Genomic DNA, 15,376 nt, shown 5'->3' on the forward strand with positions numbered 1-15,376 from the left:
CCCCCCCTCGAAAGTTGTGGTATCTCTTTCCTGTCAAGTGTCTTGAAATTCAAATGCCAATTTTGTGCCTGTATTTGCAGATTTATCAATGTCATCTTTACTTTGTTGTGACCACTGTCTTCATTATACCCTTTGTTCTCTCAAACTTTAAGTACTGCCTGAATTGAGGTGTAACTACTACTTTAATTAGAAAACAACGCTAAACAAAGTTTGTGAGAAGATTTGTAGCTCGGGTGCTCGTTGCTGTGGTTCTGTTCGCCGAGCTGGAAGTTATTGTTGCAAACGTTTCGTCCCCTGTCTAGGTGACATCCTCAGTGCTTGGGAGCCTCCTGTGAAGCGCTTCTGTGGTGTTTCCTCCGGCATTTATAGTGGCCTGTCCACCACGGCGAACAGAACCACAGCTAAATGTATTGTATACAGCAAATCACTTCATTGTACCTTTTTAAATTCTGTTGCTCTCTCATGCCATTTACATAACGGCCACTTGATACCTTCAAGATTATTGTCTGGCTTAGGAATGTCGTGCAGTTTTCTTTTCTTCTACAGAAGCTCTGACTTGAATGTTTCTTAAGACTTTGACAGAACTTCCTAACTTCAGAAAAAATGAATTATTTTTATTGTCGGTGTCAAAAAAGATGACATCCATACTCATTCAAAGGACATTTTTGAGCTAAATAGGCTCTTCGTGCACCAAAACTAATTTATTTCCTTTTTTATTTCCTTGCTGAATTTGTGAAAAATGAAAACTTGCAGATTTGGTGGAGTTCTGTGTGCGTGTGCAGCCACTGTCCTTTCTGATCTGGCACTGAGCTTTAAGCTCCAAATGTTGTGTATATCTTTATACTGTGCACTGAATTAAAGTTTTTTTTCATAATAAGCAAGTTGCTCCAGTTGGTAATCTGAAAGTGTTGAAAATCCAGCAAGTCAGGCACTGCAAGGAATTCAGTTGCTTCAGTCTTGTGATCCTTTGTCAGAACCTGAATTTATTTTTTAGTGCTATGAAAATGCCTATTTTGTCCATAGTGGATTTTTTCTTATAATTGCACAAATGAAATAGATGCGCGTTTGGGGGTGAGGGGTAATAAAGTTGGCAAAAGATTATCTTCATTGGTTTAAAAGAAAATGCTCTGTGTACACTTGTGTTGAATAATTGGGGAATGTAAAAATGTGGGAATAAATTCCTCACCAGAATATCCTACTGGGGAAGGGTATGTTGGTTGGGATGGTATGTATAAATGAAACCATTTTGTAACTAATGTATGTCTGTTTCTAAGGGTTATGGTGGATATGAGCAATCTGGTGCTTCTGGATATGGACAAAGCCAAAGTGGGTATGGTTCAAGTTATGGACAAGGACAGTCAGGTATACTATGGTTTTTGTCTGAATAGTAGCTTTCCCTGAATAAGGGCAGCTGTATCAATGTTAGTTGCATTTTCTATTTTACAGGGATGAATTCATCTCAGTCGTCAACAGGCTATCGACAGGGTGGGCACAGCTATGGGAGTGGGAGTGAGAGCTCCCACAATACTTATGGACAGCAACCGTTGTATGGAAATTACGGGCAGCATTCAGATTCTCCTAGCAGGTAATGTCCAAGTAAAATAACTCAAACACTGCTACACACCAATTTCTTTTTGTTGTTTGGAATATATCATTTTTCAGTCAAGAATATAATACTACTTCAGACTTTTTTTTAAAAAAAAAAGTCCCTGCTATCCTGTGTTATGCATTAGGAGATTTCTTAATTGTCTATTTAAAACTATTGCCTTTAATTGCCTCCTCATACCTTTTTGCATCTGGTTGTTATTTAAATCACATTTGTCTTTTTTTGGAGTTCTTCAAGGAAGTGGCACTGCACCCTAGGGTATGTTCAGCCCTTCAGTTTATCTCGCCATCTGAATCCCTTGGTGATTTTAAAGCGTAGGACAGTTTCTAAACTCACAGGGTGCATTCCTTCTGGGAATGTTACCTCATCAGAAAGTCCTGATATCTGTGGTAAATGTGACTTTCTTGAGAGCAGGATATTTTATAAAACTTAGATTTCTCTTCCACCACCCTAAAGAGATTTCACGCCGATATTCATAATTTGCAAGTTACAGTGCCCTTTGCATCTGTCATTCTCCCTCTCCTAACACGTTCACATGGTCCTTCTCCAGATTCAAGATCACATGTTCAGCGCTCAGCCGTTTGCCACATCCCATGTCACCATATGCAACAGCATTGGAGGATTACTTGTATTCATTACAAGATTGTGTATAGCGCATGCCTTGCCAACTTCCTGTACCATTTAATGCCACACTTATATAACTAAATTTATTTTAGCCTAGGCAAATTTATTCTACTTACCCCTGATTGACTTATTGTAACATGGGATTGACTCCGAGCCCTGGTTCTCCCAATCCCGACTTCCACTTTGAACAGCTGCAGCACAAGAACTCAAACGGTAAGTAAACCTTCATCCTGCGGCTATTGCATGACCATTGTTAAAGTACACTTAATGTATTTGGGTGCAGAGTGCTCTTATCCACTACAATCCTGAATTCACAATGCAGTTGTGTAGTTGTAACTTTCTTAGCAATAACCCATTTCTGCTGTGCTGATTGTATCTTGTTTCTGCTTTAAAATCATTTGATGTGTGAGATGTATTATTAAATTCCATTGAAAGGACACTTGATACCAGGTTATGGAGCTGTTTTGATTTCAATTGAAACTCCATTAATGCCAAACTCATGACTTTATTCCACCATAACCTTAACTCTTGGGAATCTAGTGACCTTTTTTGGTTCCCAGGACAGGAGTTTACAGCATTTTTTTTTCCTTCCTCTTTTTGGTCACGCCACCAAAGCCTTATTAACCATGCTATTTCAATTTTTACCCTTCAAGTACAGGTTCCTCCTAGAGGATAAAACTGCATCCTTATCTCCTGAAGACTCTCTATGGAACATGCTGTAGTATGATGCAATTGGTGTTGCAATTTTCCAAAAGCTTCTATCTAAAAATGAGACTTGGTACTTATTTACTGGCATTCAGCTTGGAATTATCTTTTTAAATTCCAAGTTGTCTGCACTTTTCTTATAACAACTATGAAGTATTCATCAGCGACCATCACTTTATATTTACCTGAAGCTTCAAAATCTGAATGAACCAGCGGTTCTGTTGCCCCAACTTCCAGTCAATTAACAGGAAAGTTTATGGAACATTGTACAAAAGGCTATTTGAATGGATGCTTGATAGGCATGTAAATCATGACCCACAAACTGCCCTGAATTCTGAGTTAACTATTGGTTTCCCTAACTACTGAGTAGCCTCTGAACACTCCATCCCAATTCACCTCCCCATGCCCCACACTCCTGCTGGAAACAGTGTGATAATTACAACAGGGCCTCTGACCACTAGATCACCCTTGTTCACCTACTAAGAAAAATGTTGGATAGTCGATTTAATAGCCATTTCTTTTACAGCTATGGCTCAAAGTCTGAGACACAGTATAGTACCCAGCAAAGCCAACCAAGTTACAGCCACTCGACTTCGTATCATCCACCTCATGACAATTATGGCCAACAGAGCTCAGGAGGTAAGGACAATGGGGAGCTGTAGAAACATTGATTTTTAACATACTGATCCAGTACTCTGAATGTGGGACGGCCCTAGCAAATGGGATGAATTATTGGTGAATAGTTGCAAATTTTCATTATCTTCATTTGGTCATTGAAAGTTTTCTGTTGAGGGCCGAGAGAGATGGGAAGCATGTCCAAGTTTGGAGGCCACATAATTACTTTTTAAGGAAGTTAACTTGATAAACTAAGTAAAGTAGTAATTTCTTTGAGAATGGAAGCTTTGGTAAATTAGAATCAAGTATTTCTTTAACTAGAATGCTTCGAATGGCAATTGTTAATAACCACTTTTTTTTTTCCCAACCCCCAAGATGACTATGAACAGGATAGACCTGGCAGGAGTAAATTCGGTGATGACAACCGGAACTTTGGCAGACCGCAGGGTAATGGAGGTAGAGGTCGTGGAGGATATGGTCATGGTGGCTTTGACAGTGATGGTAGAGGGGGACGTGGTAGAATGGGGTAGGTGCTGCTTTATCATTAAAAACCAAATGTCTGTCATTTACATCTTGACACCATTTATTCAATGTGCAGTATTTGGAAGTTTAATTTATGTACCATACGTTTTGAGTCATCTTGTAAACTGGAAAGTTGTGTAGTTTCTACCACTTGGTAGATGACAAAGTTAAGACAGATGATTTCTAACCTGGCTGTGAAGGCTTTTCTAAATGTATACCACTATTATGTAAGAGATCAACTGATTTCTATCTTCATAAATTTGATGGACCTCTAGCTTTGCAATTTTTCATAGGTCACTTGGGTGTGATGACTTGTTTCATTGTTAATCATGATGACAGACTGAAGTATTGGTGTGGTTATCTTCACTAGTACGTGTCTAATGGCTGCTTAGACTGATTTTCAACCACAAACTTGTCTGGTCTATCCACCTTGGTGTATGTGCAGGCACTTGACCAGTAATCCTATAGTCATTTTGAGTTTATAAAATGAAGAAAAAAAATTTTTTTACAGCATTTAAATGCTGTATTCCATATATGTGGGTTACACTGAGCAAATGGGACTATTTGAGTTGCAACTTGTAAGGTCCAGGTCTTGCCTCCTGTTAAGATTGTTTTCAAGGTTGAAATGAAAATTCGTTTGTGCAGTATCTCCAAATGAACTAGGCTCTTGCACAAATGCAAAGTGAACTGTTACTTAACTCACCTTGTCCAGACTTTTAGATATAAAAATGTTGCAACCCAAAATATTTCTGTACCTAAACTGAGGCAACTACGTTAATTTTAATTGTTTCACTGTGATAAGTTCATTTTTGTCATGTAACTAGTTCGTTCTTAGTTTTGGTAAAGCACTCATCCATTTATGAAATACAGGTCTTTCACAGGTTTTTAAAAACCTTTTTTTTCTATAAATATTGATTGCTGCACCTAGCAGAAAGCTAACCTTTTTATCATAAATATGGTTAAGCTGCATTTGTCGAGAGGTTTAGCGTTCCAAGATACTTTTGTCTATTGATGTAAATGACACCTGAAATCTATGACTTACTCTGCAATACAAACCTGTAATGGTTTGCTATTGAAATTACTCTGTGGCTTATTTTGATAAAATTAATTACAGTCCATTTAACATAGTTCAAGAACTTACTTTCATACTAGAGTGGCACTTCTAAAAGCTGCTGTTCAGAGTTGTGATACTCCAGATATGTTTTTGTACCCTGGTGGTATTTCCATAAGACCATAAGACATAGGAGTGGAAGTAAGGCCATTCGGCCCATCGAGTCCACTCTGCCATTCAATCATGGCTGATGCGCATTTCAGCTCCACTTACCAGCATTCACCCCGTAGCCCTTAATTCCTCTAGACAACAAGAATCTATCAATCTCGGCCTTGAAGACATTTAGCGTCCCGGCTTCCACTGCACTACGTGGCAATGAATTCCACAGGCCCACCACTCTCTGGCTGAAGAAATGTCTCCGCATTTCTGTTCTGAAATGACCCCCTCTAATTCTAAGGCTGTGTCCACGGGTCCTAGTCTCCTTGTCTAACGGAAACAATTTCCTAGCATCCACCTTTTCCAAGCCATGTATTATTTTGTACGTCTCTATTAAGTCTCCCCTTAATCTTCTAAACTCCAACGAATACAATCCCAGTATCCTCAGCCGTTCCTCATATGTTAGACCTGTCATTCCAGGGATCATCCGTGTGAATCTCCGCTGGACACGTTCCAGTGCCAGTATGTCCTTCCTGAGGTGTGGGGACCAAAACTGGACACAGTACTCCAAATGGGGCCTAACCAGAGCTTTATAAAGTCTTAGTAGTACATCTCTGCTTTTATGTTCCAACCCTCTTGAGATAAGAGACAACATTGCATTCGCTTTCTTAATCACGGACTCAACCTGCATGTTTACCTTTAGAGAATCCTTGACTAGCACTCCCAGATCCCTTTGTGCTTTGGCTTTATTAATTTTCTCACCATTTAGAAAATAGTCTGTCATTTACATCTTGACACCATTTATTCAATGTGCAGTATTTGGAAGTTTAATTTATTCTTTTTGCCAAAGTGCAAGACCTCGCACTTGCTCACGTTAAATTCCATCAGCCATTTCCTGGACCACTCTCCCAACCTGTCTAGATCCTTCTGTAGCCTCCCCACTTCCTCAGTACTACCTGCCTGTCCACCTAACTTCGTATCATCGGCAAACTTCGCTAGAATGCCCCCGGTTCCCTCATCCAAATCATTAATATATAATGCGAACAGCTGTGGCCCCAGCACCGAACCCTGCGGGACACCGCTCGTCACCGGCTGCCATTCTGAAAAAGAACCTTTTATCCCAACTCTCTGCCTTCTGTTAGACAGCCAATCCTCAATCCATCCCAGCAGCTCACCTCGAACACCATGGGCCCTCACCTTGCTCAGCAGCCTCCCGTGTGGCACCTTATCAAAGGCCTTTTGAAAGTCTAGATAGACCACATCCACTGGGTTTCCCTGGTCTAACCTACTTGTTACCTCTTCAAAAAATTCCAACAGGTTTGTCAGGCATGACCTCCCTTTACTAAATCCATGTTGACTTGTTCTAATCAGACTCTGCTCTTCCAAGAATTTAGAAAACTCATCCTTAATGATGGATTCTAGAAGTTTACCAACCACCGAGGTTAAGCTGATTGGCCTATAATTTTCCATCTTTTGCCTTGATCCTTTCTTGAACAAGGGGGTTACAACAGCCATCTTCCAATCATCCAGGACCTTTCCTGACTCCAGTGACTCTTGAAAGATCTCAACCAATGCCTCTGCTATTTCCTCAGCCACCTCTCTCAGAACTCTAGGGTGTATCCCATCGGGGTCAGGAGATTTATCAATTTTAAGACTTTTTAACTTTTCTAGCACTATCTCTTTCGTAATGGCAACCATACTCAACTCAGCCCCGTGACACCCTTTAATTTTTGGGATATTACTCATGTCTTCCACTGTGAAAACTGACGCAAAGTACTTGTTAAGTTCTCCTGCTATTTCCTTATCTCCCATCACTAGGCTTCCTGCATCAGTTTGAAGTGGCCCAATGTCTACTTTTGCCTGTCGTTTGTTTCTTATGTACTGAAAGAAACTTTTACTATTATTTCTAATATTACTGGCTAGCCTACCTTCATATTTGATCCTCTCATTTCTTATTACACTCTTTGTTATCCTCTGCTTGCTTTTGTATCCTTCCCAATCTTCTGATTTCCCACTGTTCTTAGCCACTTTATAGGATCTCTCTTTTTCTTTAATACATTTCCTGACTTCCTTTGTCAGCCAAGGTTGTCGAATCCCTCCCCGGTTAATCTTTCTTTTCTTGGGAATGAACCTCTGTACAGTGTCCTCAATTATACCTACAAACTCCTGCCATTTCTGCTCTACTGTCTTCCCGGTTAGCCTCTGCTTCCAGTCTATTTTAGTCAGTTCTTCTCTCATGCCCTCATAATTACCTTTATTCAACTGTAACACCATTACATCTGATTTTGCCTTCTCCCTTTCAAACTCCAGACTGAACTCTACCATATTATGGTCGCTACTTCCTAAGGGTTCCCTTACTTTTAAGATCTTTTATAGAGTCTGGTTCATTGCAAAGCACTAGGTCCAGAATAGCCTGCTCTCTTGTGGGCTCCATGACAAGCTGTTCCAAAAAGCCATCCTGTAAGCATTCCATGAATTCCCTTTCTTTAGATCCACTAGCAACATTATTTACCCAGTCCACCTACATATTGAAGTCTCCCATGATCAATGTAACCTTGCCTTTCTGACATGCCTTCTCTATTTCCTGGTACATGTTGCGTCCCTGGTCCTGACCACTGTTAGGAGGTCTATACACAACTCCAATTATGTTTTTTTTTTGCCTTTGTGGTTCCTCAATTCCACCCACACAGACTCCACATCATCCGACGCTATGTCATTCAATACCATAGATTTAATTTTGTTCTTAACTAACAAGGCAACCCCACCCCCTCTGCCCACCTCTGTCTTTTCGATAAGTTGCAAAACCATGGAGGTTTAACTGCCAGTCCTGACCCCCCTGTAACCAAGTCTCTGTGATGCCTACTACATCATAATCATTCACTATTATCTGTGCCATTAGTTCATCGGCTTTGTTATGAATGCTACGAGCATTCAGGTAAAGTGCCTTAATGCTAACTTCCTTATCATTAGAGATGTTGGAAGTCATATGTCCTAAGTTATCCTTGTTTTTTACTGCATTCTCAGTCTGCCTCAATTTCAAAGTGGGAGTCATAGTCATAGAGATGTTCAGCATGGAAACAAATCCTTCGGTCCAACCTGTCCATGCCGACCAGATATCCCAACCCAATCTAGTCCCATCTGCCAGCACCCAGCCCATATCCCTCCAAACTCTTCCTATTCATATATCCATCCAAATGCCTCTTAAATGTTGCAGTTGTACCAGCCTCCACCACTTCCTATGGCAGCTCATTCCATACAAGTACCACCCTCTGTGTGAAAAAGTTGCCCCTTAGGGCTCTTTTATATCTTTCCCATCTCACCCTAAACCTATGTCCTCTAATTCTGGCCTACCCAACCCCAAAAGCCCTTGTGATGAAGTTATATTTTGTGATCATCAATGCTGCCAATAAAAACTGATCATTCAGTTGTTGTTGGATATAACCACCAATTCTTGTGTGAAACCCTCCAAGGTTTTGTGCACGTTGGCATGCTACTTGTGGCATTGAATTCTGGTTTGTGAAGTTGCTATTGCACATAGACCTCCTGACGTCTGTGCAGCAAAAAGAAAGTTAGAACACTGGATGTAATTTGCTTAAATTGTTGCTTTTGGTTGTGTTGGGACCTGGGCTGAATAAGTTCATTTTGCATTTTATCCATGGTGGAAGTATTTATTTGAACTGTCCAATACAATGGGAATTTTCAGTCCCAAAATGCCTGTAAATGGAGAAACAGTATTAACATGCTCTCTATTCTGTTTTATGCTTTAGATATGATTTTACTGACTCACTTTTTTAAGTGGCTGTAATACATATACTGGTTAGAATTTTAACAAGTTCTTCAGTTATGCTTTCAGTAAATCATCTTTCTTTTTTGCTTTAATGTTGCCATACACATTAGTAAAATTTTTTGTCTTGGGATTGGTTAGTGCTGAGTTGTTAGTGGAAATTTAGCTATTTCCCAAACTAACTAGTGTTATGCCTCAGGCTGTATTTGTGAATTTGCATGACATGTGGCTAACACTTCTGTAGTTGAGCATCATTTTTGGAAACTAGGAAAAAAGGGAGGTTTTTTTTACATTGGTCTCTGTTTAATGGTGATGCTATCTTTGGGATAAACTTATGCCATTTTATTTTAAGACAGGACCATGCTAGCAGATTTATTCAGATATCACATTTATTGTGATCTCTTTTGCTGAGAAAGGAGAGGTGGTTTAAATGCATTTTGGAGTACATTCAGTTTGTTTTCACTCTCCATTTTGAAATACTGTAGGAATTGGATATTTGAGTGCACATTGCAATCACGTTTGTGGGATGTTCCAAGTGCTTGGAAGAAAAGCTTGTGTGGGGAAGAACAGAATCTTTTCTGCTCTCTTCCATGTTGCGGTGCTGTTTGAATTTGAACATATGCAATAACAAAAGCGCATCCTAGTGTGCAAGCAGTAATGTCAAATCTGTAGAAGTGTAATTTGTTTGAAATGTGCATTTCATTGTGCCTTGAGTTTCTTAAATTTTTTGTCGAAGCAGCAATGTACATAAATCTGCAGAAGGTGGACTGCATTTTGATTTATTTAACGTGTTGTCACTTGTACCTAGGCACAGTGAAAAGTGGATAGAGTTACTGCCTTTACAAGGGAAAAGTGGACTTCAGTTTTATTTCTAAACAATTCCAAACTGATGAGCTCAAATCTTAAGCTAATGCATTTGTCAGTTCATATAGTGCTATAATTGAAGGTTTATTGTAACCTGGTGATCATTTGGTCTTAATCGTCCCTATATTATAGTGGTGATGGAAGGTATTTTTGTGTATAATTGTGTTATTATGGTTTCCATTGGTGTATGGTTGGACAATGCTGCAAATGAAAAGAATTCTACATGGTCTGCCTTAATTGAATGGGAGAAAGTGAAGCAGTGCCACCTAAATTTGAACTAACCCAAGATGCATTATGCAAGTCAAGCTGCTATAATAAAGCTGTAGAACTTTTATCATTAAAGGGAAGTGTCTGGTTTCCACTTAATCAACTATTTGGAACACAAATAAAAAATTCAGGATGAAAAATAATGGCCCACAATCTGTTTCTCAAGCAAATGTACTGTTGCAGTCCCTAATCTTGCCATTGGAAGCTGTTGAACTTGGCTGTTATACTGGAGTGTTCTATTGGTTTTATTTAGAAGCAGGCCAAAACAAGCATTACAGCTTCTAGGTTTGAGTTGCTTCTGCACCTGTTAGTAATAATTTCATCTTCGCTGGTGGTAAATGTTGAATTAATCTCTCAAATTCCTCCACGTGGAATTATTAACTTGCCTTTTTTGTCTATTAACTAGCAGATGTTTCAGTACTGGAATAAATGTTGAAAATGCTATGAATTGTCATTATTTTAGATTTCCAGCATCCAAAAAATATTTTGGTTTTTTTGGGCCAGCATTTATTGTCTGCCTTTAGTGCCCTTGGGAAGCTGGCAGTGAAGATTGTTTTAATATTTTATAGTAAAGATAGGTAAGGACACAAGAAATGGAAGGGGGTATACCTCTAGTGTGACAGAGAAATATTTTACACTCTACACTAGATCAGTATTAGGTTTGTTTGCTCAACTTATTTTTTCCTCCCTTGGTTTTGAATATGGAACTGAATATACATATTTGGATTATATTTTAGAAAAGATAAACCACTGAAGATACCATATTTTAGTTTTTTTAAACTGTCAGATTGGATATGAGATTAACCACAAACCGGAAAATGTTTGTGTAAATTTTGCGACAATTAATGAAGGTTTTAAACCAAACTTAGTGAAGTTCAAGGACTTGGATTACGCTGGTTGCTATGGCACATTCCAATTATGCTTCGTACTAATGACTGTGTACTTAATCATGTGCCGGTTGTTTTTTAAAAAAAATTTAAGATTATTAAACTTGTTTTGTTAGTTTGCTCTCCATTCTGTGTGTCACAAGTTTAAGTGAGCTGGTATGCTTAGCCTCTCACTGAAGTTCATGCTTTTGCACAATCTACAGTCTCTGAAGGTTTTTAAAAATCCCTTAAATTGCTAAAGAAAGCTCTTCTAGTTGCCTTGGCTATATTGAAAACAAATGGTTCGGAGTCTACTGGCAAACTTGTTTTGAGTAAATTGTGATACACCTGAAGGCTAAATGGCAGGTTTACTCAAGTGGAACACATTTTATAACAGTGTCTAGTGTTTGGGAAAGTGAAACTAAAATTTGATATTCTAATCATGTCTGAAGTAGACCTTTTGCAGTTAAAGTTTCTGCAATCGCCTCTTGGGAGATTTGAATGACTTGATCACTCAACATGTGGCAGTAATTGTCAAAACTTTCATTTATACCAAGATAAAGCCTTTTGGTTTCAACCTTCTTTAACTGGCATGAAGAAAACATGATTTCTTTTTTTTTTCCTCTGCAGTGGTGGCGATCGTGGTGGCTTCAATAATTTTGGTGGTAAGTTTGAGCATTAGAACGGTTTTAAATTAAATTCTGTATGAAGCTTGTGATGTAACACCACCATTCCTCATAATTTTCAGGTGGGAATATTTGGTATATACAGCTGAGAGTTTGTTCAATCAACAGCGGTGTGTTTGTATAGAATCTCTGCAGTGTGGAAACAGGCCCTTTGGCCCAACAAGTGGGTGGCACAGTGGTTAGCACTGTTGCCTCACAGCGCAAGAGACCCGGATTCAATTCCCACCTCAGGCAAACGACTGTGTGGAGTTTGCACATTCTCCCCGTGTCTGCGTGGGTTTCCTCCAGGTGCTCCGGTTTCCTCCCACAGTCCAAAGATGTGCAGGTCAGGTGAATTGGGCAATTTAGCATGGCCATAGTGTTAGGTGCAGGGGTATGGGTGGGTTGCGCTTCAGTGGGTCGGTGTGGACTTGTTAGGCCGAAGGGCCTGTTTCCACACTGTAAGTAGTCTAATCGAGCCTACACCAACCCTCCTGAAGAGTAACCCAGTCAGACCCATTCCCCTACATTTCCCTTGACTAATGCACCAACGTACACATCCCTGAACACTGGGCATGGCCAATCCACCCTAACGTGCACATCTTTGGACTGCGGGAGGAAACCCATGCAGACACAGGGAAGAAATGCAAATTGCACACAGACAGTCGCCCAAGGCTGGAATCGAACCTGGGTCCCTGGTGCTGTGAAGCAGCAGTGCTAATGGTGAGCCACCCTGCGTTGAGACTTAATCCTAAGTTTGGGGCTGAGGAGTGGGGTGTATGGGTGGAAACGAGTGGTGAAGATGAGACCAGAAGCAACTTTCCACGGTTGAGTACTAAAGATGCACAATCTGACTAGAAAACTTGTTATGGACTTGCTACTTCAGTCCCATGACTGTTCCTTCCTGTCTGTGGTTGTGTAATAACCTGGAAATTACTGAACAAGTTGCTCCCTTATTTTAAGGTACTGTGCAAAATGTGTTGAAATAAACTGACCTTCTAAGTTCTCTTGTGATCAATCGTCCTTTTATTTTTTCCACTGGTAGTGCTTTTCCAACTATTTCTGCAATCATCCAGTATAACATCAATTTGAAACTTGCTTCATACTGCACCTCAAGTGTTCACTTCACTTCATTTTAGGCAGAAACAGCTGTGTTTACTTAAATATGCTGGGAAGGGTGTGGAGAGAACCATTCAATCAGATAAGTTTAGAGTTTATCAAAGCAAATATTGTTTTGTCTAATTAGCTTTGTAGAAGTGTTTAGTTTTGAAACAGATTAAAATTTTGTGCTAAGACTTCAGTTTGTGCTGGAATCCACAAAACAAGGTCATGATGTTTAGTGATAGAAGTTGACTGAGTGGTATTACCCAAAAAGTATTTGGTCCAGGCAATATTCTGAATTCAGTCTGTAACTGTTTTCTGTAAGAATTTGTGCTGTGCTTTCACCTGTGGCATCAAGATAGAAACTGTTCTTCATCCTTATTAGAGAGCTGAATGTAAATGCTCATATGTGATTAAGTTCACTTACTTACAATTTTGTCTACTGATACTCACCTGCCATAAAGTCCAATATCAAACAATTGAATGCTGAGTATGGACATTAAAACATCAATTTCTGATGCTTTTGTTCTGTCAGCCAATACATAACAAAAGGCAAATCCCTTTTCTCACACAATTAAGTATAAGGACTATTGGGGATGTAGTCAGTGTGGTTTAGACGTCAGCTTGAAGAAATGAAGCAGTCCACATGCCTAATCTGTATCTTTTTATTGGAAATCAATTCTGGGCTTAATAAATGAGTGAATTCAATGGTGGTTATTTGTGATTGTACACCAAATAAACTTGAATGATTGTGGTTGTCTCTTTGTTTTACATGGCATTTATTGGAATATCAATGTAAGAAAAGTTAGTTACAGGCTCCCTTTTATTCTTTTCAGACTCGAGAGATCGTGGGCAAGGACCTAATCCTGGTAGGTAAACCTTCAGTATTCTAAACAAGAGTTAAGCTTCTGCTATTGCTTTCTCTAATTCTTCAACTAATTATTACCTTGATATGTGCAGGACTTAATTCACCTGAATTAATTGTGGGGCTGTTTATTCCCTCAACTAAACCAGCTTTAGTTAAAATGAAATTCCTTGTTGACTGCAAGCTGAAATTTGAAATATTTGTTCTATTTTCTGGTTTTTAATTCTGTATTTTTTACCCTAGGATCCTTGCTTTGAAAATATACAATTTTGCACTGTCCATTAAGTACAGTTTGCTTTTTGCTTGCATGATTCATTTTAACTAGTATGATCTTGTGTGCATTTATAATCATTTGTTAGATTTGGTAAAGATTCAACAAAATTGTGCTTCAAAGGGGAGCAAAGTGCTTCTGTTTTGAGTATTCTGACCTTTTTGATATTCTGATACCAAAGTGCTCTAAAGTGCAATAACTTGAACATCTATAGGGAAGACTAGCAAGTCATAACACTTTTTTATTTCTCTTTTTAAAAAAAAAAATCCACAGCTTCTGACGACAATTCTGATAACAACACCATTTTTGTCCAGGGTCTTGGAGATGATGTGACAACTGAACAAGTTGCCGATTTCTTTAAACAGATCGGCGTGATTAAGGTTTGTATATACAATCTAACTTTACATAATTCTGGGGAAGGGTATTGAACGATCGTTCTTATTGAGCATCATTTCGTTAACAGATTAATAAGAAAACTGGAAATGCTATGATCAACCTCTATACTGACAAAGTTACAGGCAAACTAAAAGGTGAAGCAACGGTGTCTTTTGATGACCCGCCATCAGCAAAAGCTGCAATTGATTGGTTTGATGGTAAGATCATTTACTTTGGATTCTTCGTATTCCATTGATCTTTGGCCAGTTTTCCTAGGAGTGGGTTGTACTTTTTAAGTGTCGTGATCCATAATAACGAGAACTATTATGCTACTGTCTAACTTGAGTAATCTAACTCACATACATACATTTTGGTAAAACCTTCTTTTGAAGGGCAGCTTTTTGTTGTTTCTATTGCAGTACAGGCATAGAAAAATAATCTTTTTGCCCCCTCTGTCTTGCTTTTTGTTTGGATGATTGGCGACCTCTCCAGTCAGAAGGATTTCACTGACCCATTTGTCAAACCTGGGTATAGAAATTCATAATGCATACTGATTTGCATTTAAAATGCATTTAATGCTTCAGTCTGACATTGTGTAGAACTGGAGACAAAAGTAACTGCAGCAAGTGCCAACTTGATAAGCATGTGAAACTGAGTTCAGTAGCCCTGCTGACACAACTAATGCGTTTTCTTTTTAGGAAAGGATTTCCATGGAAACATAATAAAAGTTTCCTTCGCGACTAGACGATCAGAGTTCGTACGAGGTGGTAGAGGTGGTCGTGGAGGTATACAAATTATTCTATTTGACAGTTTTGAACATTTAAAAACTTTTAAGCTAAGTACTATAAAATGTGACTGACTGTGGGAGACTCTTTTTTTTTGTTGTTGTTTGCAGGTCAGATGGGCCGAGGTCGTGGCTTTCAAGGTGGTGGTGGTCCAAGAGGTGAAGATTGGACTTGCCCAAATCTGTAAGTGATTTTGAGCAGAATTTTGATTTTCTTCCCGGAATATCGTCACTGTCGGCTTAATATCTCTAACT

The 15,376-nt window shown here is 39.1% G+C and overlaps 1 protein-coding gene across 5 annotated transcripts in view; it reads left to right on the forward strand.

Moving 5' to 3' along the window:
* The window catches only part of LOC122564147 (TATA-binding protein-associated factor 2N), a 33,605-nt gene that overhangs the window by 15,302 nt on the left and 2,927 nt on the right, over positions 1 to 15,376 (forward strand). For all 5 annotated transcript variants that reach the window (XM_087977529.1, XM_087977530.1, XM_087977531.1 and 2 more), the window contains 10 exons: positions 1,275 to 1,362; positions 1,447 to 1,585; positions 3,462 to 3,574; positions 3,926 to 4,076; positions 11,691 to 11,725; positions 13,663 to 13,695; positions 14,236 to 14,342; positions 14,426 to 14,555; positions 15,036 to 15,122; positions 15,233 to 15,305. In XM_087977529.1, the coding sequence (XP_087833655.1) occupies positions 1,275 to 1,362; positions 1,447 to 1,585; positions 3,462 to 3,574; positions 3,926 to 4,076; positions 11,691 to 11,725; positions 13,663 to 13,695; positions 14,236 to 14,342; positions 14,426 to 14,555; positions 15,036 to 15,122; positions 15,233 to 15,305 (956 nt within the window). The remainder of the gene's footprint in view (positions 1 to 1,274; positions 1,363 to 1,446; positions 1,586 to 3,461; positions 3,575 to 3,925; positions 4,077 to 11,690; positions 11,726 to 13,662; positions 13,696 to 14,235; positions 14,343 to 14,425; positions 14,556 to 15,035; positions 15,123 to 15,232; positions 15,306 to 15,376) is intronic.

This window comes from Chiloscyllium plagiosum, unplaced genomic scaffold (genome assembly GCF_037043375.1).
Source record: "Chiloscyllium plagiosum isolate Xiang-an unplaced genomic scaffold, Cpla_swu_hap1 HiC_scaffold_31, whole genome shotgun sequence".
Lineage (NCBI taxonomy): Eukaryota > Metazoa > Chordata > Chondrichthyes > Orectolobiformes > Hemiscylliidae > Chiloscyllium > Chiloscyllium plagiosum.